The sequence below is a fragment of the Scyliorhinus canicula genome, chromosome 4 (assembly GCF_902713615.1).
Source record: "Scyliorhinus canicula chromosome 4, sScyCan1.1, whole genome shotgun sequence".
Classification (NCBI taxonomy): Eukaryota; Metazoa; Chordata; class Chondrichthyes; order Carcharhiniformes; family Scyliorhinidae; genus Scyliorhinus; species Scyliorhinus canicula.
The window spans coordinates 143,411,183-143,438,748 of record NC_052149.1 but is presented as its reverse complement, the minus strand read 5'-3'; the positions used below and the strand labels follow the sequence as shown (position 1 = coordinate 143,438,748).

Genomic DNA, 27,566 nt, shown 5'->3' with positions numbered 1-27,566 from the left:
CTGAAACTGATGTTGGAAACCAAGCTTTGATTTCTGAACTAATTTATAATCTTCCATTTCTGCTGCTAACCTTGCAGTTTTAACCCTCTGCTCTTTCACATGAGTTCTCACTACATCAGGAATTGAATTTTTAAACTCCTCCAAAAGCATAATTTCTCTGAGAGCTTCATACGCTTGGTCTATTTTCAAAGCCCTTATCCACCTATCAAAATTACACTGAGCCTTTCAAACTCCATGTATGTTTAACCAAATTCTTTCCTTAGATTTCTAAACCTTTGTCTATAGGCTTCAGGCACTAGTTCATATGCCCCTGAGATGAATTTTTTCACCACCTCATACGTCCCAGATACCTCCTCCGGTAGTGATGCAAACACTTCACTCGCCCTACCTACCAGCTTTGTTTGAATCAGTAATACCCACATGTCCTGTGGCCATTTCATTTGTTTAGCCACCTTCTGAAATGAAATGAAAAAGGCTTCCACCTCCTTCTCGTCAATCCTTGGCAATGCTTGGACACATTTAAATAGATCCCCACCAAGCCTTCGACTTTGGACGCTCTTTCTCACTATCATCATCACTATCATCTAACTGTACGTTTTCCTTTACGTCTGCCAATTATAACTGACTTTCATGTGTCATGGCCATTTTCTGAAGTTCAAACTCTCTATCTTTTCCCTGACCTGTATCTCCCTTTCTCTTTCTTTCTGCTAGGGCTATTCTTTCTTTTTCCTCTCTCTCTCTTTTTCTTCTCTTTCGTATTCAAGCTGCTTTAATTCTTTCTCATGTTCCATTTGTTTAATTTGTAACTGAAGTGTTGCCATTTCCAGTCAGTCAAACTGTATCTCAGGCAGCTTTAAATGCTTAGCCGCCACCATAATTACCTCATCTTTTCGCATTTTGTCAGGTAATGTTCACTGCAATGTTTTTGCCAAATCTAACGGTCTGCTTTTAGTCTCTGTCCGTAAGGTACTGCATATGACCGTCTCCACCCCCAAAAACTTCAGAGCCTCTGAAAGAGCCATTGACCACAACACACTCCCCACTTAAACTAGACTACCACATCTGATAAGCAACCACAATATGCTCACCCCTCACTGTCTTTAAGTTCACTAAGCCAATCCAATAGATAGACTTTTATCCCCGTCGAGCCCCCAATTTGTTATGGGCCAGGGTTTAGAGAACCCCAAAGTGTATCATGGAGTTCACCTGACCCACAACTTTTGATAGATTGTGGTATGGGGAGCACACGGCCCACTCTACAGTATTTTTTTAAAGCAAAGCAGTGTTTATTCTATGAACTCAAGTTAACCTTTTTAAAACATACAGTGAACATCTTAGCAACCATCAATTCAAATACAACCCCCAAAGAATACAACACTAAGCAATCCTTAATAACTTCCCAAACAACATCCAGAAGATAAAAGAAACACCTTTTAACAGAAGCACATTAGGTTTACATTCACTACTGAGAACATTTATAATTCTGAATTCACCAAATGATCAAGAGATAGTCTTTTCATGGCAGAGAGATCAACAGTACACCTGCTTTGTCTGGCTTCAGCTCCAACACTGAAAACGAAACTAAAACCTACCCTGCAGCAAACAGCCTAAAATAAAAATAAAAAGCTCACAGGCAGCCCAGCTCCACCCACACTCTGACATCACTGATAAACATCCATTTCTTAAAGGTACTCTCGCATGACAATGGGCACATCCCATGAATAATTAAAGCAAGATAAATCGAAACAATCAGTCTGATAAGCCCTGGGGCATCCTTAACTTTGAACCATGGGAGTGGAGTAAGGTAACGATATTATTAACTGAGAATTAATTCAGACCAACGGTGATCAACTTAGTGCTTTCCTCTGCTATGTATGTGTGTGTGAGAGAGAGAGAGCTTTGTTGATCTCAAAGCCCTGACCTTTAATCTTTGTTTCCCTGTAGGAGCAGCTCGCCTCCTCCAGCCAGGAGAGCAGTATGGTGTGGGTCATGGGCACCTCCATGACCGCTGTCAGGGCTGCTTCACTATTGGTCAACAAGAGGTATGCATGTAGCAGGGCAAGAGAGAGTATGCTTGTTTTAGTAGTTTATGTCAACTGTTCGTTCCGAGCACTTAATTTTTAAGGGACTATTTCTAAATTCTAAATTATGGCCTTTAGATTTTTGGATCACACTGTTGAGTGCCACCCTAGCTCAGTTAGTAGCAGTTTTGCCTCTGAGTCAGAAGGTTGTACTTAATCAAGTTCTATGGAATGGTTAGAGGTGATCACTATCACTATCTGCTATTCTTTTGGACATAAAATATATCAGCGTTGTGTTTTCAAATGTTAGGAGGTTCTGGTTATCTCAGAACACCACCAAAAGCAGGTGATCTGGCGGTTTGTCTCATTGCTGTTTGTGGCACCTTGTGCACTATTTGGCTGCCCTGTTCCCCTGCAAAAACACAATGACTACCCTTCAAAAGGGCATTATTGACTGGACGGTTTTGAGACATCCTGAAAAAGTGCTGAGTAAATGCAACTTCTTTCATTCGCTTTTAACGTATTTCTTTTAAATTTTGTCTTTCCCTCTCTTCCTATCGTCTCCGAAAGAAGACTGCAACATTTCATCTCTATCTCACTTCTATTAGTTTTATTCCCAATGCAAAATTGGTCCAGATTAACATTATGGATTGCGTAAAACAAACCTAAATCCTGAATATCGCTGCGCAAATAGTCCACCATCCCAAATTGTTACCTATATATCAGCAAACACACTTAGCAATGTTTTCATAGTTAGTAATGATTCTGTTATCAACTTGCCCACTTAGATATCAAAAGACAACTTAACTAATTATGCTGGTTGCCTGAGGCAACCTGCTAACATCAATCAATGATTGGTTTCCAGGTGAGTGTTTGTCCTTGTCAGACGCAAAAGGTGAACTCTCAGGAATATCCTCACTCCTGAAAAGTTGTCGATGTAACTGGAGATTGAAGGCAAGATCTTTGTGATCTGTATGGTTCAACTAGCAAGAACTATAGATTTATAGAACTATAGCAAGAACTATAAAAACTATATATTTGGGCCTCACGGTAGCATGGTGGTTAGCATCAATGCTTCACAGCTCCAGGGTCCCAGGATCGATTCCCGGCTGGGTCACTGTCTGTGTGGAGTCTGCACGTCCTCCCCGTGTGTGCGTGGGTTTCCTCCGGGTGCTCCGGTTTCCTCCCACAGTCCAAAGATGTGCGGGTTAGGTGGATTGGCCATGCTAAATTGCCCGTAGTGTAAGGTTAATGGGGGGATTGTTGGGTTACGGGTATACGGGTTACGTGGGTTTGAGTAGGGTGATCATTGCTCGGCACAACATTGAGGGCCGAAGGGCCTGTTCTGTGCTGTATGTTCTAAAAAAAAAAAGAAGGGAGGTATTCTCACTGTACTGTTAAAAGGCTGGCGCTACAGTGGAAGAAAATGTAGCTCTGGTGACCTCCAGTGGCAGCAAACAATAATGCATTCTTTTTATTTTTTTGCTGCATTGATAACTGGGAATATTTTATTTTGTGCACAGTTCATGAAGGCAGCCCTTTGGGTGAATTGTATCGCTGCGTTCAGGACAGGATAAGGATCAACGTCCACATTCGGACTTTCAAAGGACTGCGGGGCGTCTGCACAGGATTCTTAGTGACGTTTGACAAGTTCTGGAACATGGTAATGAATGCTGTAAGCAAATCCTCCTTCCCACTGCATCTCGCATAAAGATCGAGTCAAAGCTGTCATATTCACATCTATCTCCCCTCACAATCTCCCCACCTCTACTCAGCCCTTCTCAGTTTTCTCCATCCCTAAAGTTGCCAACACCCATGTTCCACAGGCTTTTTCCAACCCCTCCTCACCCAAGTGGCCATTTTCCAACAGTCAGTGTTGTCAGGTTATTTTAACTGTGAGCCTGCACAGTGGAGCCCAGTCTATTCCTCCCACAACCTGTGTATTTGCAGCTTCCAGCAGTAGCCATCAAATACAGTGATTGGGAACACAAAGAAGACGATATTTTAGTCTTGTCTATTTCCGATTACTGAGACACAAGCCCTGGGTATGCTTAAGCCACAAGGCCTGGCATCGGATCTATCTGAAGCAACCTGGGCCTTTCGTCAGTTAAAGTTTACCAGTGATGTCAAATAGAATGGGGGGGGGGGGGGGGGGGGAGGGGGCGGGTTCAGTCCAGTGAAAAGCAGATTTAGAAACTACTAGTATGCTTCTTTCCACAAAAAATGATCAATACAGAGCATAGAATCTTTGCCAGATGCTGTGGGAAATGGGAGTTAGTACTGTCAGGGCTTTTGGAGTAATGGCATCAGATGCACTGAATGGTTTTCAGGCCTTGTGATGGTTGCTTTAAGTTCATTATCCACTAAATATTGATGAGAATAAGAAAACTCTTTGTCTTGATACCAAAATTGTGTAACTGACTAATAACATTGTGCTTCCTACAATGTTGGTCCAGCAAAATGAGTGATTTCATTGCTTCCAGGGTTTTGGCAAACAGCCAACTATGTGAGATGGAGCACACTCAGTCTGTGCTAATTTGTCTTATCTGCCACCATTATTCCAGGCACTTGTTGATGTGGATGAAACCTTCAGAAAGCCCATCCTTGGAAAAGCCTTTCACAATGAAGCAGCATTAACTGTTAGCAGGGTAAGTAGAGGCTTTGTCGTGATGCTTCACGCAGAGAAAAAACATTTTCCCCCACACTCTCTCCTCTTTTCTAAATGCACAAAAGGGACATAGTTATGCTGATCCAAATGCTGGAAATACTCAGCAGGTCAGGCAGCATTTGGAGAGAGGTCAACAGAATTATGATATTTCAGGTCGGTGTTCCACGTACTGCAATTTCAGCATGAAATAAGCATTTTGACGACATTTAGGCTATGATATGATGTGAGTTAAATGAAAATAAATGAGGCTATGTAGAGTCTTGCGGCCAGAATTCGCAGGAGAGAGTAGGCTATGCGCCTACGTACACTTAACGTCAAGTGCCCTGTGCATGCTTTTGGCAACAAATCACAGAGCAGAGCTGCTTCCATTTTCCAGCTGCTGGCAAGAGGACTGTGAAGATGCATCATTTTCTTAGAAGCAAGAGACGGCCAGAGACTGAGGCAGTGCACCTACTTGAGAGGAGAGTCCAGGGTAGGACAGAACAGTGCTCGTGTTAGCTCTGTACAGAGTTCCAGGGCCTCTGGTTAACAGCCTACAAAGAACTTAACTCAGGAACAAAGCAGTATAGATGATTATTTGAGGTATGGGTTTGTTAATTGTGCCAATGCAAATAGGGATGCAAAGTCCGTGTGTGTTATATGCAGGGAAGTACTAGTAAATGAGAAGTTTCGGATCTTGAAAGAGAAGTGGTGGGTTAAAAATTCCTTTTGAGGTTGAGACCTCAGAGTCAGCTAATAAGTTAGAGCTGACTCCAAATTAAAAGACTACGCTGCTGTACTTGACCTGTAATACCACATTAAAAACACACCAAAAGCCCATGAGGCTGTCAGCATTCCGGCTTAGCATCTCCCAGGAGTAAAACGAGTGAATAAAACAAGCGTTTTGTTGCTATTGCCCGTCACGACGACCTACATGTGCAAGGTTGGATTTTGCGTCCTCACAAAGCTGAAGGGAGCAGACCTGATATGCGCATTGCCCTCTCCTCCTTTCAACCTGATTGGAGTGAGATAGTGAGGTCCAAGCCCCTTTCACGTTAAAGGTAAGCAAACGTGGCAAGTGTCGGCCGGTTGGCAAAAGTGGGTCCCAGGAAATACGTTTGAAAAACACTGCTCAACAGATCAGGAAGTGTTTGATAACAGTGTGGAGGGAACTTTGCCCTGTACCTAAACTGCAGCACCTGACCCAGAAAGGTCAGCTTGATGGGAAATATGGAGGCAGGTTTTATGTATTTAACCTGTGCAATATTACTTGGCTGTATGTCATCTCACGTTCACTACATTTGTTTTTAAATGCAGCTTTTTGACCGACTTAAGCTCCAAGAAAGATCCACTGATGAAGAATCAGGTGCCACAACTATGGAACAAACGGGCTGTCTATCCAAGAGGTTTGAGGGTGCCAAAGGTAGACTGGGTGACAGCAAAGATCTGAGCTGTGTGTTTAAAACAGAGTCCACAGAGGTAACCTCTGAGACCTTAAAGCCGTCTGCCCAGAGTGAAACAGTGGATCCAGATCAATCAAAGAGAACTGCCGAACAAACAAGTTTGGAGCTCAGGACCCCGATGGAGGAGAAACCTAAACGGAAAAAAAAAGCCCGACCCAGGGTGGATTATCAGCAGGTTTCTCAAAGACACGTGAAACAACTCTTCATCCGGGGAGAGAATATCTTACTAATCAGTCTAATGCAGTGATGAAGACAGAGCGAGGTTGGATTTTCCGTTTTCAATCTGCTAACCACTCCCAGTACCTCAGCCCATTGGGCCTTAACCAACAAAGTACAGGGCAGACCAGAGGCAGCAAACTGCTTGGAAATCTGCCTGTTTAGAGAGAATAAAATGAAATCTATGAATTGATGGTATGTTTGAGCAGAACTTGTACTAAATGGATATTTTTATTAAAGTTGGTGAGCTTTCTGGACAGTTTGGTGAATGATTCTGCCTTCAGTGTCCTGACAAAATATTTTTCTGCTTTGCTGGCATTACTAAATTACGTTGGTGACTGCATCGTGTTTCAATCAGCCTTCTCTAATTGCTCTGCTCCAGTAGATGTTTCATTTCAAAACTTTTATAAATGGGGGTTACATTCAAAGGGCCGAGGGTACATTTGTCCAAGAAGTGAATGTGGAATATTTTACCGTAGAGGTTGGGTTATTGAACAGACCTGATCAGTGAGGGAATTGAGATTGCCAGTGGCAGCCATGGAGTGGTCGCACATTTGGTGGCTCCTGCTCTAGGTGGTCTTGATTGGTCCTTTTCATCCAATATAGAGGGTGTTTGCTGGTGCAAAGTGCATTAACAGTGAGAGACTGCCGGTGGGGCCAACTTATCAGAAGAGGAATGAACAATACAGCACAGGAACAGGCCCTTCGGCCTCCAAGCCTGTGCCAATCACGTGTCCTATCTAGACCAACCAACTGCAACCTAATGCGTAAGGGGCAGCAGTCTGGCTGGGAGGTCTTCTGAAGTGCATCAGAGGGAAAGATGGTGGAAGGCTCTGGGGGGGTTGTTGGCTGTCCAGCAATTGGTTGATTTCCTGAACGCCTTGGAGAATATGGCTATGGTGGCGGTGCCGATTAGGGCAGCTATTGAGAGAATAGATCAAAGGCTGGAGGTGCAGAATTTGGTGCTCCAGAAAATAGAACATGACAGCGCAGTACAGGCCCTTCGGCCCTCGATGTTGCACCAACCTATGAAACCCCTCTAAAGCCCATTTACACTATTCCCTTATCATCCATATGTCTATCCAATGACCATTTGAATGTCCTTAGTGTTGGCGAGTCCACAACTGTTGCAGGCAGGGCATTCCACGCCCTTACTACTCTGAGTAAGGAACCTACCTTTGACATCTGTCCTGTATCTATCTCCCCTCAATTTAAAGCTATGTCCCCTCGTGCTGGACATCACCATCCGAGGAAAAAGGCTCTCGCTGTCCACCCTATCTAATCCTCTGATCATCTTGCATGCCTCAATTAAGTCACCTCTTAACCGTCTCTCTAACAAAAACAGCCTCAAGTCCCTCAGCCTTCCCTCATACGATCTTCCCTCCATACCAGGCAACATTCTGGTAAATCTCTTCTGCACCCTTTCCAAAGCTTCCACATCCTTCCTATAATGCGCGACCAGAATTGCACGCAATACTCCAAATGCTGCCGCACCAGAGTTTTGTACAGCTGCAACATGACCTCATGGCTCCGAAACTCAATCCCTCTACCAATAAAAGCTAACACACCGTACACCTTCTTAACAACCCTCTCAACCTGGGTGGCAACTTTCAGGGATCTATGTACATGGACACCAAGATCTCTCTGCTCATCCACACTACCAAGAATCTTACCATTAGCCCAGTACTCTGTCTTCCTGTTATTCCTTCCAAAATGAATCACCTCACACTTTTCTGCATTAAACTCCATTTGCCACCTCTCAGCCCAGCTCTGCAGCTTATCTATGTCCCTTTGTAACTGGTAACATCCTTCTGCACTGTCCACAACTCCACCGACTTTGTCATCTGCAAATTTACTCACCCATCCTTCTACGCCCTCCTCCAGGTCATTTATAAAAATGACAAACAGCAGTGGCCCCAAAACAGATCCTTGTGGTACACCACTAGTAACTGGACTCCAGTATGAACATTTCCCATCAACTACCACCTTTTGTCATCTTCCAGCTAGCCAATTTCTGATCCAAACTGCTAAATCACCCTGATACCCATGCCTCAGTATTTTCTGCAATAGCCTATCGTGGGGAACCTTATCAAACGCTTTACTGAAATCCATAAACACCACACCAACTGCTTTATCCTCATCCACCTGTTTGGTCACCTTCTGAAAGAACTCTTAAGGTTTGTGAGGCACGACCTACCCTTCACAAAACCGTGTTGACTATCTCTAATCAAATTATTCCTTTCCAGATGATTATACATCCTATCTCTTATAAACCTTTCCAAGACTTTACCCACAACAGAAGTAAGGCTCACTGGTCTATAGTTACTGGGGTTGTCTTTACTCCCCTTCTTGAACAATGGGACAATATTTGCTGTCCTCCAGTCTTCTGGCACTATTCCTGTAGACAAAAATGACTTAAAGATCAAAGGCTCAGCAATCTCCTCCCTAGCTTCCCAGAGAATCCTAGGATAAATCCCACCCGGCCCAGGGGACTTATCTATTTTCACGCTTTCCAGAATTGCTAACACCTTCTTATGAACCTCAAGCCCTTCTAGTCTAGTAGCCTGTATCTCAGTCTTCTCCTCGACAACATTGTCTTTTTCCTGCGTGAATACTGATGAAAAATATTCATTTAGCACCTCTCCTATCTCCTCGGACTCCACGCACAACTTCCCACTACTGTCCTTGACTGGCCCTACTATTACCCTAGTCAGTCTTTTATTTTTGACATATCTATAGAAAGCTTTAGAGTTATCCTTGATCCTACCTGCCAAAGACTTCTCATGTCCCCTCCTGGCCCTTCTTAGCTCTCTCTTCAGGTCCTTCCTAGCTAACTTGTAACTCTCCCCATAGGCCCCCCAATAGCAGCAGAGATGTGGAGGAACAGATTGGGAAACAGATTTTGGAAAGGTGCAGAAGTCACAGGGTAGTAGTCATGGGCGACTTCAACTTCCCAAACATTGAGTGGAAACTCTTTAGATCAAATAGTTTGGATGGGGTAGTGTTTGTGCAGTGTGTCCAGGAAGCTTTTCTAACACAGTATGTAGATTGTCCGACCAGAGGGGAGGCCATATTGGATTTAGTACTTGGTAATGAACCAGGGCAGGTGATAGATTTGTTAGTGGGGGAGCATTTTGGAGGTAGTGACCACAATTCTGTGACTTTCACTTTAGTAATGGAGAGGGATAGGTGCGAGCAACAGGGCAAGGTTTATAATTGGGGGAAGGGTAAATACAATGCTGTCAGACAAGAATTGAAGTGCAGAAGTTGGGAACATAGGCTGTCAGGGAAGGACACAAGTGAAATGTGGAACTTGTTCAAGGAACAGGTACTGCGTGTCTTTGATATGTATGTCCCTGTCAGGCAGGGAAGAGATGGTCGAGTGAGGGAACCATTGTTGACAAGAGAGGTTGAATGTCTTGTTAAGAGGAAGAAGGAGACTTATATAAGGCTGAAGAAACAAGGTTCAGACAGGGCACTGGAGGGATACAAGATAGCCAGGAGGGAACTGAAGAAAGGGATTAGGAGAGCTAAGAGAGGGCATGAAAAATCTTTGGCGGGTAGGATCAAGGAAAACCCCAAGGCCTTTTACACATATGAGAAATATGAGAATGACTAGAGCGAGGGTAGGTCCGATTAAGGACAGTAGCGGGAGATTGTGTATTGAGTCTGAAGAGATAGGAGAGGTCTTGAACAAGTATTTTTCTTCAGTATTTACAAACGAGAGGGGCCATATTGGAGAGGACAGCGTGAAGCAGACTGATAAGCTTGAGGAGATACTTGTCAGGAAGGAAGATGTGTTGCGCGTTTTGAAAAACTTGAGGACAGACAAGTCCCCCGGGCCTGACGGGATATATCCAAGGATTCTATGGGAAGCAAGAAATGAAATTGCAGAGCCGTTGGCAATGATCTTTTCGTCCTCGCTGTCAACAGGGGTGGTACCAGAGGATTGGAGAGTAGCGAATGTCGTGCCCCTGTTCAAAAAAGGGAATAGGGATAACCCTGGGAATTACAGGCCAGTTAGTCTTACTTCGGTGGTAGGCAAAGTAATGGAAAGGGTACTGAGGGATAGGATTTCTGAGCATCTGGAAAGGCATTGCTTGATTAGGGATAGTCAGCACGGATTTGTGAGGGGTAGGTCTTGCCTTACAAGTCTTATTGAATTCTTTGAGGAGGTGACCAAGCATGTGGATGAAGGTAAAGCAGTGGATGTAGTGTACATGGATTTTAGTAAGGCATTTGATAAGGTTCCCCATGGTAGGCTTATGCAGAAAGTAAGGAGGCATGGGATAGTGGGAAATTTGGCCAGTTGGATAACAAACTGGCTAACCGATAGAAGACAGAGAGTTGTGGTGGATGGCAAATATTCAGCCTGGAGCCCAGTTATCAGTGGCGTACCGCAGGGATCAGTTCTGGGTCCTCTGCTGTTTGTGATTTTCATTAACGACTTGGATGAGGGAGTTGAAGGGTGGGTCAGTAAATTTGCAGATGATACGAAGATTGGTGGAGTTGTGGATAGTGAGGAGGGCTGTTGTCGGCTTCAAAGAGACATAGATAGAATGCAGAGCTGGGCTGAGAAGTGGCAGATGGAGTTTAACCCTGACAAGTGTGAGGTTGTCCATTTTGGAAGGACAAATCTGAATGCGGAATACAGGGTTAACGGTAGGGTTCTTGGCAATGTGGAGGAGCAGAGAGATCTTGGGGTCTATGTTCATAGTTCTTTGAAAGTTGCCACTCAAGTGGATAGAGCTGTGAAGAAGGCCTATGGTGTGCTAGCGTTCATTAGCAGAGGGATTGAATTTAAGAGCCGTGAGGTGATGATGCAGCTGTACAAAACCTTGGTCAGGCCACATTTGGAGTACTGTGTGCAGTTCTGGTCACCTCATTTTAGGAAGGATGTGGAAGCTTTGGAAAAGGTGCAAAGGAGATTTACCAGGATGTTCCCTGAATGGAGAGTAGGTCATACGAGGAAAGGTTGAGGGTGCTAGGCCTTTTCTCATTAGAACGGAGAAGGATGAGGGGCGACTTGATAGAGGTTTATAAGATGATCAGGGGAATAGATAGAGTAGACAGTCAGAGACTTTTTTCCCGGGTGGAACACCCCATTACAAGGGGACATAAATTTAAGATAAATGGTGGAAGATATAGAGGGGATGTCAGAGGTAGGTTCTTTACCCAGAGAGTAGTGGGGGCATGGAATGCACTGCCTGTGGTAGTAGTTGAGTCGGAAAATTTATGGACCTTCAAACGGCTATTGGATAGGTACTTGGATTAGGGTAGAATAAGGGAGTGTAGGTTAACTTCTTAAGGGCAGCACGGTAGCATTGTGGATAGCACAATTGCTTCACAGCTCCAGGGTCCCAAGTTCGATTTCGACTTGGGTCACTGTCTGTGTGGAGTCTGCACATCCTCCCCGTGACTGCGTGGGTTTCCTCCGGGTACTCCGGTTTCCTCCCACAGTCCAAAGATGTGCAGGTTGGGTGGATTGGCCATGAAAAATTGTCCAAAATTCTATGATTAACCTAGGACAAAAGTTTGGCGCAACATCGTGGGCCGAAGGGCCTGTTCTGTGCTGTATTTCTCTATATCTCTATATCTATATCTCGAGCGCCCTAACTGAACCTTCATGTCTTATCTTTACAAGTGTTTCAACTACTTTAGAAGGTGGAGGAGTTGGTGGTGGAGCATGAGGACTGGTTAGCCTTGTTGGAGAGATGGTGTTCGTGGCGGAGATGCTGGTGCCACGGATAGCGGATCGTGTGCCGGGGGTGAAAGGGTTGGGGGAGGAGGGTTGGCATGGCTGAACTTGCAAAACTATTTATTGGACAGCAAACGTTGCGATGGTTAGGAAATGGGCAGTGGAGGAGTGGTCGATGTGGGGACGGGTGGAGGCAGCCTTGTGTAAAGGGACCAGGTTGGGGGCACTGTTGCTGGTTTGCCTTCTGTTCTTGCCAGCCAGGTACTCCACGAGCCTGGCGGTGGTGGGATCAGTGTTGAGGGTGTGGAACCACTGCTGGTGTTGCCTTCTTTACTTTGGGGTGAACCACAGGCTGTTTCTTATATCGACCAAATGACCACACAGCTCAAAAAGTTTATTAATAACACAAGACTTGTATCTCTATGCAATAACACACGCGGCTCCGTATTAAACTACACCTAACGACGAAGATGACCTTTACTTAACTTGGAGTGACCGGCACTGTGCGAGATAAGGTCTTTATCTGGGTCCACATGGTCGGTTTGGAAGTTGTTGGGTTTGTCTCAGCTGGGGTTGTCCTTCAGAAATGGTCGTGGGTCCTTGAACTTCGTTGTTCTGCTGCAGTTGGTCACACTCAGGCCGGTCCTAAAAGAGACAGATCTCTAGTGCGCAGGGCTTTTTATCCTTCGTCTCACGCCCTTTTGGGCGGCTCTTACTCCACATCCAATGGATAGATAGGGTTCTCAATCACCCACATCGATCTCAGCCAATTAGGGGGTGGATACCTCGAAAGCTCGGCGGGTCCTAGCTATCATTGTCCCAGGCATATAGGCCTTTCCAAATAAGAGGGGGGGGGGGGGGGGGGGGGGGGGCGGTGGTGCCGGTTAGTCTGCTACTGTTGTAACTCCTTGATTCAAACTATTGTCCTGGGGGAAATGGTGATCGACTCTGAATGGGTACAAGTTTCACCCAAGTCTGGTTTCTTTGCACAATATACAGAGGCTGTGTACCTGTCTGTGTCCCAAATTGACCACAATTACCATGGTCCTTTGCATGTAGACATTTTACATGGCTACACTGGCAGAATTTTAGAATGGACGGCACGAACCTGTGGACGCTGATCTGCGGCATTCGTAGGTTTGCTTTGGCAGGGGGCAGCAGGTGGGGATAGAACTTTAGGGATTAATTTATTGGAAAGAAGCTTGCAGACCTGGAGGAGTGGAGGGGACATATCAGTTGCCGAAGGGGAATGGGTTCAGGTACTGCAGGTGAAGAACTTTGAGGAAGGAGGTACCTTTGTTTCAGATGCTGCCACCTCTGGCGCAGCAGGATAAGGCTCTGTCTGAGGAGGAAATAGGAGAGGGCAAGGTCTCGGATATATATGGGGAGCTGTTGAAGAGAGTGCCCTGGTGGCAGAGGTTAGGTGTAAGTGGGAGGAGGAGTGAGGCTTTACGGAGGGTTAATGTGCCGACGTCGTGTGCAAGACCAAGTCTCATCCAGTTTAAAGTAGTATAGAACATAGAACAGTACAGCACAGAACAGGCCCTTCGGCCCTCAATGTTGTGCCGAGCCATGATCACCCTACTCAAACCCACGTATCCACCCTATACCCGTAACCCAACAACCCCCCCTTAACCTTACTTTTTTAGGACACTACAGGCAATTTAGCATGGCCAATCCACCTAACCTGCACATCTTTGGACTGTGGGAGGAAACCGGAGCACCCGGAGGAAACCCACGCACACAGGGGGAGGACGTGCAGACTCCACACAGACAGTGACCCAGCCGGGAATCGAACCTGGGACCCTGGAGCTGTGAAGCATTTATGCTAACCACCATGCTACCCTGCTGCCCCCACCATGCTACCCTGCTGCCCACATGACCCACATGACGGTTCTTGGATTGGATTTGTTTATTGTCACATGCACCGAGGTACAGTGAAAAGTATTTTTCTGCCAGCAGCTCAACAGATCATTAAGTACATGGGAAGAAAAGGAAATAAAAGAAAATACATAATAGGGCAACACAAGGTACACAATGTAACTACATAAGCACCGGCATCGGATGAAGCATACAGGGTGTAGTGTTAATGAGGTCAGTCCATAAGAGGGTCATTTAGGAGTATGGTAACAGCGGGGATGAAACTGTTTTTGAGACTGTTCGTGCGTGTTCTCAGTGGGAGGGATCTTTGATTATGCTGCCTGCTTTCCCCAGGCAGCGGGAGGTGTAAATTGAGTCGATGGATGGAAGGCAGGTTCCAGGGATGGATTGGGTGGTGTTCACGACTCTCTGACATTTCTTGAGGTCCTGGGCCGAGCAGTTGCCATACCAGGCTGTGATGCAGCTGATAAGATGCTTTCTATGGTGCATTTGTAAAAGTTGCTAAGGGTTAATGTGGACATGCCGAATTTCCTTAGTTTCCGGAGGAAGTATAGGCGCTGTTGTGCTTTCTTGGTGGTAGCGTCGACGTGGGAGGACCAGGACAGATTTTTTGGAGATGTGCACCCCTAGGAATTTGAAACTGCTAACCATCTCCATCTCGGCCCCGTTGCTGCTGACAGGGGTGTGTACTGTACTTTGCTTCCTGAAGTCAATGACCAGCTCTTTAGTTTTGCTGGCATTGAGGGAGAGATTGTTGTCGCTGCACCACTCCACTAGGTTCTCTATCTCCCTCCTGTATTCTGACTCGTCGTTATTCGAGATCCGGCCCACTATGGTTGTATCGTCAGCAAACTTGTAGATGCAGTTGGAACCAAATTTTGCCACGTAGTCATGTGTGTACAGGGAGTAGGGGGCTAAGTACGCAGCCTTGCAGGGCCCTGGTATTGAGGACTATTGTGGAGGAAGTGTTGTTGTTCATTCTTACTGATTGTTGTCTGTTGGTCAGAAAGTTGAGGATCCAGTTACAGAGTGGGGAGCCAAGTCCTAGGTTTTGGAGCTTTGATATGAGCTTGGCTGGAATTATGGTGTTGAAGGCTGAGCTGTAGTCAATAAATAGGAGTCTGATGTAGGAGTCCTTGTTGTCGAGATGCTCTAGGGATGAGTGTAAGGCCAGGGAAATGGCGTCTGCTGTGGACCAGTTGCGACGGTATGCAAATTGAAATCGATCAAGATGTTCTGGGAGTATGGAGGTGATGCCCTTCATGATCAACCTCTCGAAGCACTTCATTACGACTGAAGTCAGGGCCACCGGACGGTAGTCATTGAGGCACGTTGCCTGGTTCTTCTTTGCCACCGGTATAATGGTGGTCTTCTTGAAGCAGGTGGGGACCACGGAGTGAAGTAGGGACAGGTTAAAGATGTCCGCAAACACCTCTGCCAGCTGGTCCGCGCAGGCTCTGAGTGCACGACCAGGGATCCTGTCCGGGCCCGTTGCCTTCCGAGGGTTCACTTTCAGGAAGCCTGATCTGACTTCGGAAGCTGTGATGGTGGGTATGGGTGAGTTATGGACTGCTGGGGCACTCGACAGCGGATTGTTGGTTACCTGCTCGAACCGTGACTTAAACTGGGAGGGATGCGTTGCTGCCGGAGATACTGCTCGGCTTCGCTTTGTAGCCCATTACGTTGTTTAGTCCTTGCCACAATCGCTGAAAGTCTGTCTGTGACTCCAGCTTGATTTGATATTCTCTCTTGGCATCTTGGATGGCTTTGTGGAGGTCATACCTGGATTTCTTGTAATAGGTCAGGGTCGTCTGACTTGAACGCCTCAGATCTGTCCTTCAGTAGGGAGTCAATCTCGTGATTGAGCCATGGTTTCCGGTTGGGGAACGTACGTACTGCTTCCTTTGGCACGCAGTCATCCACACATTTGCTTATGAAGTCTGTGACGGTGATGGCATACTCATTTAAGTTGGTCGCTGAGTTCTTAAATATGGACCAGTCCACTGTCTCTAAGCAGTCATGTAGGAGCTCTTCTGTTTCCTCAGACCAGCATTGCACGAGCAGCTTAGCTGGATTAGTTTCTGCTTGTATGCCGGGAGAAGGAACACCGTCTTATGGACTGATTTCCCAAAGCGCGGTCGGGGATGGAACGGTAGACGCCTTTGATTTTTGAGTAGCGGTGGTCAAGAGTGTGTCGCCCCTGGTGGGACAGGAGATGTGCTGGTGGAATTTTGGAAGTACACTTTTAAGATTGGCCTTGTTGAAGTCTCCGGCCACGATGAACAAGGACTCTGGACGTTCTGTTTTGTAGTTGTTTATAACTGTGTACAATTCGTCCAGCGCCTTCCTCCCTTCTGCATGGATTGGGATGTAGACCGCTATGATGATGGCTGAAGTGAACTCACGTGGTAGTATGGGCGGCACTTCTCGGTCAGGTAGTCCAGGTCCGGCGAGCAGTAGGTCGCCAGCGTCGCCACATCCAAGCACCAGGAGGAGTTGATGAGGAGGCAAACCCCTCCACCCTTCGCTTTGCCTGATGACGGGGTGCGGTCCGCCCGGTGATTTGAGAAGCCTTCAGGTTGTATGGCACAGTCCGGTGAGGCTGGGGTGAGTCATGTCTCTGTGAAACAGAGTACACAGCAGTTTCTTACTTCCCTCTGAGAGGCAAGTCTGGTGTTAAGTTCATCCAGCTTGTTTTCAATCGCTTGGACGTTTGCCAGGAGTATGCTGGGGAGAGGGGTCTTGAAACCGTGTTCTTTCCAGTGGTGGAGTAAGATGGGTGTGGATGGACTGGCAAACCATGTCCATAAGTTTTGTACGTGTCCGAAGTGGAGGAGGTTTGCAGATCCAATGTCAAAGTTTTTGGGGGTAATGGTAGCTCGGAGTCTGGAGATGGCAATGTTTGGAGTGTTGGAGTATCCGGGAGCGCAGGTGGGGAGAGAGGCCAATGTATTAGCCTTTGTCTCCCTGATAGCCTGAGTATATTTTGTTGGGCTGGCGGGACTTGGAGCGTAGGGGTGTGGTTGAACAATTTTGAAGAGTTCCTGCACTTAGAAAAGATCAAGTTCGCCATTAGAGCGGCAAAGGAGGGGTTCACCTCGAGGTGGAAGCTGTTCATCGACTTCTTTAAGGAGTATTGAGTCATCAGCGGCTGGGGGGTGTTTTTCTCAGTTCAGGTTGGGTTAAGAGTTAAAGGGGGGGGGGGGGGGGGGGGTGGGGGAGTAAGGTTGCTTGTGCGGCTGATTTGTTTCTGTTATGTATATATTTGAAAATGCCTCCAATGATTTTTTTTTTAAATCAGTGAGCGAACTCAGGGTTGGGGGTGTGGAGAGGGGGTAGGAGTAAGAAATGGAGTTGAGGATTATGTCAAATCAGTCATGATGTCTGAGTGGTGGAGCAGATTCAATGGACCGAGTGGCCTACTTCTGCTCCTGTGCCTTTAAAAAAAAAGACAACAGACCATGGCTGGGATTCTCTGACATGGCGCTTGGTCAGAGAATCCCGGGGGGGGGGGGGGGGGGGGGGGGGCGCGAAAATAGCGCCCCCCCACCGGCTTCCCCATTCTCCGGCGCCGATTCTAGGACACCGGTGAGATTCCCGCCACGCCGGTCAGGGGCCGTTGACAGCGGCCGATTCTCCGGGCCCCGATGGGCCGACGAGTTTGGCAGAGTCCCGCCGGCGTGGGTTACTTAGGTCCAACACAGCGGGACCTGGAAGGTGAGTGTGCGGGGCTGACCTGGAGGGGGGACAGGGGGATCAGACTCCGGGGGGGGGGGGGGGGGGGGGCACGATGGCCTGGCCCACGATCGGAGCCTACCGATCGGCGGGCGGGTTGGTTCCGTTGGGGCCTACTTTACTCCGTGCCGGGCTCTGCCATATTGCCCGGGGGCCGGCGTGAAGAAAACCCCCGCGTATGCGTGGAAATACGCTGGCCGTAGCGCGCATGTGCGGAAATATGATGGCTGTTCCACACATACGCAGACCGTTCTGTGCATGCGTGAACTCGCTTCAGCTGAAGGCACCACTCTGGCGGCAACCTAGCCGCCTAGGAAGGGGAGAATTCCTCACTTTCGGGAACCATTTGGTATGCTGTACCCAGCTTTGGTATGCTGTACCCAGCAAAACTCTGGGTCACATACCAACACAAGGAATATTTCTTTACAGCCCCTGCCGAGGCGAATAGATTCGTCGAGGAGCACGGGCTGGAAAAACGCCATGGGAAGTAGGGACGAGGGGCCCATGGCAAGGAGACACGTCATGCCGACGGGGGGGTGGGGAGGGGCGAGGCAAAGCCAGCCCCCTCCCCCCTGGCAGAAACACCCAGAACGGAAAACAACCCAATGCCCTAGGGCCCGCTCCAGGTGGGAGGCCAGGCCCCGGCACGAGGGAACGGGAGTACTGGAGAGGGGAGAGGGGAAGCGGGACAGCAACCTCCGAGAGGGGAGCCACCGTGCTAGCAGGAAAGCTAGCGAAGGGGGCGCGCAACAGAGCAGGGCCGCAGCGCACCCCCAACAGGGGGGAAGGCGCCAGGCAGGGGAGGGGGGGGATCACCCATCAAAGGTGGGAGAGCAAATGGGGACAGGAATGGGGGAGAGAGGGGCAATGGAGGGGTACACAGGGGTATCCCCGAAAGGGATAGAGCGGGGGGGGGGGGCACCCGGGGGGCGAGAGACCAGGGAGGGGAAACGCAGGGACGAAGGGACAAAAGAGGCCAGTAAGGGAATAGGGCCACAAAGTGCCACAGACAAGGGCTCGAAACAGGGAACTGCTGCAAGCACCCACCCAGTACGGTCTGTGGGTGAAGGGGCCCCCCGGAGTGCAGGGGACTACCCGCGTGGCGGACACAAAGTGGACGGCCATGGCGGGTGTCCCCGGGACAAGGGGGAACCCCGGAGCGCAGGGACCCGACCGCATGGGGAGAGCAGTGATAGTGGACATCCTGGACGGCCCCCCTAACATAGGGAAACCCCAGAGGGCAGGGGCGCGTCCACCGGACAAATATGGTTAACCCCACAGGAGCAAGGGGGCAGAAGCCCCCCACCAGAATAGTCACCTGGAACGTAAGGGGACTTAACGGCCCAGTGAAGAGATCTAGAGTCCTCACCCACCTTAGAAACATGAGGGCCGACATAGTCTTCCTCCAAGAGACGCACTTGAGGGAGCGGGACCAACTGCGGGTAAGAAAGGGCTGGGTGGGACAAACCTATCATTCCTGTTATGGGGCAAGGGCCAGGGGGGTGGCAATCCTGATGGCAAGAGGACAATGTTTAGGGCGACAAAGACGGTTACGGACCCAGGGGGACGGTATGTCATGGTCAGCGGGGCCCTGGATGGGGCGCCGGTAGTTCTAGTTAACGTGTACGCGCCCAACTGGGACGACACGAGCTTCATCCAAAAGACCATGGCAGAAATCCCGGACATAGCGACGCACCGACTAATCATGGGGGGGGACTTCAACTGTGTACAGGACCCAACGACGGACAGATCAAACCCCAGAACGGGGAAAACCTCAAACATGGCAAGGGAACTCAGCCACTATATGGAGCAGATGGGAGCAGTAGACCCCTGGAGATTCGCCCACCCGGGGGAGAAAGAATTCTCTTTCTTCTCCCCAGTACACAACGTGTACACCAGAATTGACTTCTTTGTGGTGGGGAAAACGGTGCTTCCAGAGATAGACAAGGTGGAATACTCCGCAATTGTGATATCAGACCACGCTCCACACTACATGGATGTGCGGCTAGAGACGGGAAGGGCCCAGCGCCCCAAATGGAGGTTGGACGGTGCCTTACTAGCTGACAAGGCCTTCAGCGAAAGGATAGCGCAGGCCATAGCGGAGTACACTGAGATCAACCAAAACGGGGAGGTCTCACCCTCCACGTTCTGGGAAGCGCTTAAGGCCGTACTAAGAGGGGAAATCATAGCCTACAAAGCGCAAAGAGATAGGGAGGAAAGGGTGGCTAGGCAGAAGCTGGTCGACTCCATACTGGAGGTAGACCATAAATACTCCGAGGCCCCGACTGTAGAACTCCTGGCGGAGAGAAAAGAATTACAAAGGAACTTTGACCTGCTCTCCACCAGGAAAGCAGTACACCAACTCCGCCAGGCACGCGGGGCCCTATACGAACACGGAGACAAAGCCAGCCGCCTGTTGGCCCACCAGCTGAGAAAGCAGGCAGCCAGCAGAGAAATCGCGCAAATCAGAGATACCAGAGGCACGTTGGAAACAGAACCAGAGAAGATTAACAAAACCTTCAAGGCCTTCTACCAAGAGCTGTACACCTCAGAGCCCCCAACGGGGAAGGCTGGGATGAACCGGTTTCTTGACGGACTGAACATACCAGTTGTGGGAGAGGGCAGAAAACGGGATCTGGAAGCACCACTAGCACTGGGAGAGATCATGGACAGCATTAGCTCCATGCAGGCGGGGAAGGCGCCGGGACCGGACGGATTCCCGGCGGACTTCTACAAAAAATTTGCGACAGCGCTGGCCCCGCACATGCGGGAGATGTTCACAGACTCGCTAGCTAGGGGCACGTTGCCACCCACGTTAGCACAGGCCTCAATCTCGCTGATACCTAAGAAAGACAAAGACCCAACGGAATGTGGGTCATACAGACCCATATCTCTGCTGAATGCAGACGCCAAAATACTGGCCAAAATCCTAGCCAAAAGGCTAGAAGACTGTGTACCTGAGGTGGTCACAGAGGACCAGACGGGCTTTGTCAAAGGTAGACAGCTGACCGCGAACATCAGGCGCCTGCTGAACGTGATAATGACCCCCTCCGGGGAGAGAACACAAGAGGTGATCGTCTCCCTGGACGCAGAAAAGGCCTTCGACAGAGTCGAATGGAAATACCTCATAGAGGTACTGGAGCGGTTCGGGCTTGGAACAGGGTTCACCGCTTGGGTAAAGCTCCTGTACAACGCTCCCATGGCGAGTGTACAGACCAACAATACCAACTCCCAATACTTCCAGCTGCACAGGGGCACCAGACAAGGATGCCCACTGTCCCCGCTGCTGTTCGCACTAGCAATCGAACCGCTAGCAATCGCGCTCAGGGCAGCAAAAAATTGGAGGGGGATCCGAAGGGGAGGTAGAGAGCACAGAGTCTCACTCTATGCGGATGATCTGCTCCTCTATATCTCGGACCCACAAAGCAGCATGGACGGAATCATCGCGCTCCTGAAAGAGTTTGGAGCCTTCTCGGGCTACAAACTCAACATGAGCAAAAGTGAGATCTTCCCATTACACCCGCAAGGGGGGGGGGGGGGGGCAGCACTAAAGGGGCTGCCGTTCAAACAAGCCCGACATAAATTCCGCTACCTGGGGATCCAAATAGCCCATGACTGGAAAGGGATCCACAAATGGAACCTCACCAGCCTGACGGAGGAAGTTAAAAAGGACCTGCAAAGATGGAACACACTCCCGCTCTCCCTCGCGGGGAGAGTTCAGACGATCAAAATGAACGTACTGCCCAGGTTCCTCTTCCTGTTTAGATCCATTCCGATCTACATCCCCAAGGCCTTTTTCAAAGCGCTGGACAAACTCATCATGGCGTTCGTATGGGGGGGTAAAAATGCTAGGATCCCAAAGAAGGTCTTACAAAAAACAAAAACCAGGGGAGGGTTAGCCCTCCCGAATCTACAATTCTACCACTGGGCAGCAACAGCCGAGCGAGTAAGGGGATGGATCCAGGAGCCAGAAGCTGAGTGGGTGCGTGCGGAGGAGGCCTCCTGCATGGGAACCTCCCTCCGGGCCCTCGCCACGGCAGCACTCCCATCCCCACCCAAAAAACACTCCAGCAGCCCAGTGGTGACAGCCACCCTCCAATCCTGGAACCAACTGCGGCAGCAACTTGGCCTGACCAAAATGTCGAACAGGGCTCCCATCTGCAACAACCATAGGTTCAAACCAGCACTGACCGACGCCACCTTCAAAAGGTGGAGGCAGGACGGGGGGACACTGACAGTCAGGGACCTATACACGGACGACAGGATCGCAACACTGGACGAACTGACAGAGAAATTTCAGCTAGCTGGGGGGAACGAGCTACGGTACCTGCAGCTCAAAACTTCCTACGAAAGGAGACAAGGACGTACCCACAACCGCCACGACAGACACTACTGGAAGACCTACTGGACGCAAGTATCCTAGAGAAAGGGAACTGTAGTGACATGTATGACCGACTGGTAGATAGGGACGACACCGTACTGGACGCAACAAGGAGGAAATGGGAGGACGACCTGGGGATGGAGATCGGGTGGGGACTCTGGAGCGAAGCACTGCATAGGGTCAACTCCACCTCCACGTGCGCAAGGCTCAGCCTGACGCAACTAAAAGTGGTACATAGAGCCCACTTAACAAGAACCCGTATGAGTAGGTTCTTCCCGGAGGTGGAAGACAGATGTGAACGGTGCCAAAGAGGCCCGGCCAACCACGCCCACATGTTCTGGTCCTGCCCCAGACTCGTGGAGTACTGGACAGCCTTCTTCGAGGTAATGTCCAAAGTGGTGGGAGTGAGGGTGGAGCCATGCCCGATAGTGGCGGTCTTCGGGGTTTCAGAACAGCCAGATCTATTCCTGGGGAGGAGGGCGGATGCCCTTGCCTTTGCCTCCCTGATCGCCCGCCGTAGAATCCTGTTTGGCTGGCGGTCAGCAGCACCGCCCAGAGCTGCGGACTGGCTGTCCGACCTCTCGGAATCTCTCCAAATGGAGATAATCAAATTTGCCATCCGAGGGTCGGACGACGGCTTCCACAGAACGTGGGAGCCATTCATGCAACTGTTCCGGGACCTATTTGTGGCCAATGTACAAGAGGAAGAATAGTCGGGGGAAGGTAGCGGGAGGGGGGGGGGGCTACAGGTTCGTTACGGGGGTTCGATGGCTAGCTAAGGCCCAAAACCAAGCTAAATAAACATGTTGAGGGGGGGAGGGGGGAGGGGGGGGGGGGGGCGCAGTTACTACTACGAAGATGCTTACCTGTAAATATGTATGTTAATTTTTGCGTGTTTGTTTTTGTTTGTTTTTTTTTCTCTCTCCTAACAATTTGTAATTTGTTCAATATAAAATACGAAAACTGAATAAAAACATTTATAAAAAAAAAACTTTCGGGAACCATTGGCGCAGGAGTGGTTGGCGCCGGTTTTCACGCTGGCGTGGGGACATAGCCCCATTATTAGAGAATCCCGCCCCATATCTAAATAGCCATTTCACCCAGGGAGGGGAATGGCGAAGATTCTGTCATCATAAGAAAATGTTTCAGTTGTGTGCTGATTGTTAGAAGAGTGATATCAGCATACATTGCCTGCAACAAAACTGAGTAGCCTAACCCAGTGACAAAGGCAGGAGAATTCACCCGTGACAAAATCAGGAGGGTGTAATATTGGAGCAACATCCTCCGAACTGGTTCTTAGTTTTCTTATCTCAGGGGAGGTGGTAGCATAGTCGTATTGTCACTGGACTAGTAAACCAGAAACCCAGGCTAATAAATAATGCTTTGAGGTCCCAAGTTCAAATCCCACCACTGCAGATGGTGAAACTGGAATTCAATAAAAGCCTAATGACCATGAAACCATTGTTGATAAAACCCATCTGGTTCACTTGGGTGACACACAGCACTGTTGCTTAACAGCACCAGATACCTGGGTTTGATTCCTGGCTTGGGTCACTGTAGAGTCTGCACGTTCTCCCTGTGTCTGCGTGGATTTCCCCCGGGTGCCCGGTTATCCTCCCACAAGTCCCGAAAGACGTGTTGTTAGGTAAATTGGACAGTCTGAATTCTCCCTCTGTATACCTGAACAGGCGGCTGAGTGTGGCGACTAGGGGATTTTCACAGTAACTTCAATGCAGTGTTAATGTAAGCCTACTTGTGACATTAATAAAGATCATTAATAAATGTCCTTTTGGGGAAGAAAATTAGCCGTCCATACCTGGTCTGGCCTACATGTGACTCCAGACTCACAGCAATTTGGTTGACTCCTAACGGACCTCTCAAGGGCAATTAGGGATAGGCAATAAATGCTGGCTCAGCCAGCAACGCCAACGTCCAATTAACAAATAAAAACACCCACTGCAGCTCAATAGAAGAGTGCCTAGGTTTTCCCTGCTGAGCAAGGCTAATACGCTTCACTAATAAGGCTGCCAAAGCCTAGTTTTGATTCTGACCTGTATTAATCTGAATTCAAACACTGGTTTTAATAAATCAGTCAGGGTTTGGCTGTTTTTTGCTATCTAGCATCCTTCCGCTCCTAGAAGTGCATGTGGGGAGATGCTAAGTACAGACAGCTGTGATATTACTACCAGTGAACTCAGCTGCCACATTCATGCCTTATCTGATCCGAGGGGGTGGTTATAGGACCCAGAGGAAAAATTCAAATTCAACCATTTCAATAAATTTCATAGTTTGTGGGCTCACACCAGATTGTCACGAATAGTGCAACTGGATCCCTAATATGCTTCATGGAAGGGGACTTACCCCAGTCCACCTTGTGCAGTAGCTCATTGGGTTGGGTAATAAATGCAGCATTGCTGATATCTTTCATGTCTTGAGAAGTAAAAAGAAAATACTCAGACTCTGATCTAAAATACTTACTAGCTGAGGAGTTTTTAATAATGACCTAAATGTTTATGCACTCTTGATGAGGAGGCATGCATGCCTCCAGATTTCCAAAGAGGAGAATATTTGTAGAGCCAAACAGGTTAAAATTCATGCAGCCACATTACGGCAGGACAAGGCAAGAAGGCTTTTAATTTGAGATTTGTGACTTTGTAAAGACAGCACAAAAACAGGCAGTTATGCTAAATCTTTATCAAAACTGATTAGTCCTCAGACAGACAATAGTCTGCGATTCTGGGTTACCACATGAATTTTTTGAATATTTTCAAGAATTGTGGGAGATTATATGTTTTTCAATAGTAGATTCAATAGGCAAGTAGCAGGGTTATAAAGAGAGTGAGCAGGGAATGGGACTAACTGGATAGTTCTTTAAAAGAGCCAGCACAGGCACGGTGGACTGAATGGATGCCTATGATAGAGGGACAGGTTTTTAGTTTGTCAACTCACCTTCATCGAGATGAGGCAATTTCATATATTTGAATATCCTAATTATCAAATGAGGTTTACTGTGTTGAAAAAGTCCCTGTCATTCCTACGTGGAAGGTATTGTCCAGTGCTTCAATTGCACATTCGGAAAGCATACAAATCCAGCAGCCACTTCAGAATAATGATTTTAAAAAATAAGTTTAAGAGTACCCAATTCTTTTTTTTTCAACTAAGGGGCAATTTAGCATGGCCAACCCACCTATCCTGCACATCTTTGGGTTGTGGGGGTGAGTCTCACACAGACATGGGGAGAATGTGCAAACTCTGCACGACAGACACATGGGGAATGTGCAAACTCCACATGGACAGTGACCCAGGGCCAGGATCGAACCCGGATCCTCGGCGTTGTGAGGCAGCATAGCAGAACAATGAATTTTGATTCAGATGCACACTTATCTGATTACCTAATTCATTTTAAGTTTCATCAATGTTGGACAAATACACCTTACAAACAGAAAAAAAAGTGACTGATCCATACTGAGATTTGCCTATGCAGCACCCTCTAGCACCAAAAATCATAAGCATTGCATTAAAATCTGAAATGCCATCGCTATGCAAATCAAAACCTTAATGTACTAAGTACAGCTTTTAATAGCATTTCAGTGGTTCTTAATTTAAATGGAATATGACATATCCCTTTTGATATTCGATTACTTATTTAACTAATTGGGTCATTCTTGCACTAATGTAGCTCTGAAAGCATGCAAGACTGCAGCCTATGGTACCCAAGCAGAGTCCAAGTCGAGTTATGGAGTGTCCTTGTTTCTAGGGTAGCAGATCCCTCAAACACAATGCAGTAACGTCCAACTCTTGACGCAGTTGTGCTCGTTGTCCCTAGGATTTTTGTATAGTGGGCATGTGGAATTTCTAGACTACTTTATCCACTTAGCCTCTGCAAACTGTCAGCAGTAAAATAACATTCTGGCCTAAAGACAACCATTTAAATGAGGGAACAGCTGGCTGTGGTGGTAACTTATGTCAGTGGTAGGAACAAAGGGGAGTAATGTTTGTGTCTTGTCACAAAGAATTCTGCCCCAATTGCAGATTTTCCTACAAATTAGTTCTCGTGCACAAAATAAACAATGTTATAACACAAGGTGTACTATCTCATGTAGATACTGTCAGTGAGTCAGGAACAGGGGTGTGGCAGCTTGACCAGACAGCATAGAGGTGGGGGTCAGGTTGTGCTCACATGCAGCTCTTGATGACCAATACTGGGAAGGTGCAACTTGATACCAGTACTGTGGTCATGTACCGAGAGTGGAGCTGGTTACAGATGGACGTGACAGTACTGGAGAAGGGAGGCCAGGGACTGAAGGGTGCAACAGCTTGAAGTGATTATTGTGTCTGTGGTGTGTGCTGCAGCTCAATGGGACTGTCCAAATGATGGGGGGGGGGGGGGGGGCAAGGTAAGTGGTGGTGGTGCAGGAATTGGGGGGGGGGGGGGGGGGGGGGGGCGAGATTTTTTTTCTGCAGAACCAATAAACATAAATACATAATCTATTCAAAAAGGTCCCCTTTGACTGCTAATTCATGACTTCAATTTGACAGTGCTGATTTGCACTATGTTAACTCTGATCCCCAGTAATGGCTGACAAAGATATTTTCCTATAGGTACTAGATTATTAATGACCTCGCTCCTTTTTGAGCAGGTGCATGTTCATTAGGTTGCCAGCTGCAGGGGTGCCAGATGGTAAATGTAACCAGTCCACTCCTCATAACATATCTGCCTATGAGTATCGTGCCCATTATAGCAACCAATTTAAGAGCTGGTTGATTGCTGAGCATTGTGCTGCATGTCAGGGATTTTAAAAATCCAATTTCTCAGCCACTGTGGCCCAACTAAATGTCAAGTAGTAAAATGTGATGAACATTACCTCAATGTTTCTCCAGGCTAAAATATTCCAAAAGGATCTTGATGTGCAATTTGCATTTTGTGGAAGAGCATAAAGAACTCAGAAATCAGTGATGAGAGAGCGGAAGAGAGGGAGAGTGAAAAATCAATAAAATGCACTTTGCTTTCGAGTCTGGTTTAGACAAAATTAACAGACTGGGGACTAATGAAATGTAAACGGAACAGCAAGTCATTCTACACTAGAAAAAGAAACCGGTTTGCACTTTGAACAATGCATGTCCAATAAAGACAGGCCTTGGGTACACTTATGTTCTCATGTCAGATTCACATCATTTGCTATTTAGTACGGGTTCAGAATTTTTTTTATATTGATTTGTGAAGTTCAGTAAAATCTGCTGGCATTTTGATGAAGTGACATTTCATGTATTAGCCACCATGACTCCAGGATGAAAAGGCAACTAGCGCTATCCCAAGTGGATATGGGTGTTGTTGGAGTAGGTATTTTTGTACAATGTTTTGTTTTCAATCTGCGGATTAACCTACTTTCTGCCTCTAGCATGCTGAAGGAACCAGGAGGATGGACTCTATTTTCTCCTCCCTCCTGGGACACTATTGCCACTGTTAAACTCGATTGCCTCTTTACCCCAACACCTTTATTCTGAAAGTTTTGGGAGACAAAGC

General features: G+C 47.9%; 1 protein-coding gene across 2 annotated transcripts in view; it reads left to right on the top strand.

Moving 5' to 3' along the window:
- Positions 1 to 6,606, top strand: part of lsm11 (LSM11, U7 small nuclear RNA associated) — a 75,953-nt gene extending 69,347 nt beyond the window's left edge. Inside the window, exons 2-4 of one of the 2 annotated variants that reach the window (XM_038795289.1) lie at positions 3,545 to 3,696; positions 4,586 to 4,669; positions 5,986 to 6,606. In XM_038795289.1, coding sequence (XP_038651217.1) covers positions 3,545 to 3,696; positions 4,586 to 4,669; positions 5,986 to 6,378 — 629 coding nt within the window. In that variant the 3' untranslated portion in view covers positions 6,379 to 6,606. The remainder of the gene's footprint in view (positions 1 to 3,544; positions 3,697 to 4,585; positions 4,670 to 5,985) is intronic. The other variant, XM_038795290.1, reaches the window with a different exon arrangement.
- The last annotated feature ends 20,960 nt before the right edge of the window (positions 6,607 to 27,566 follow it).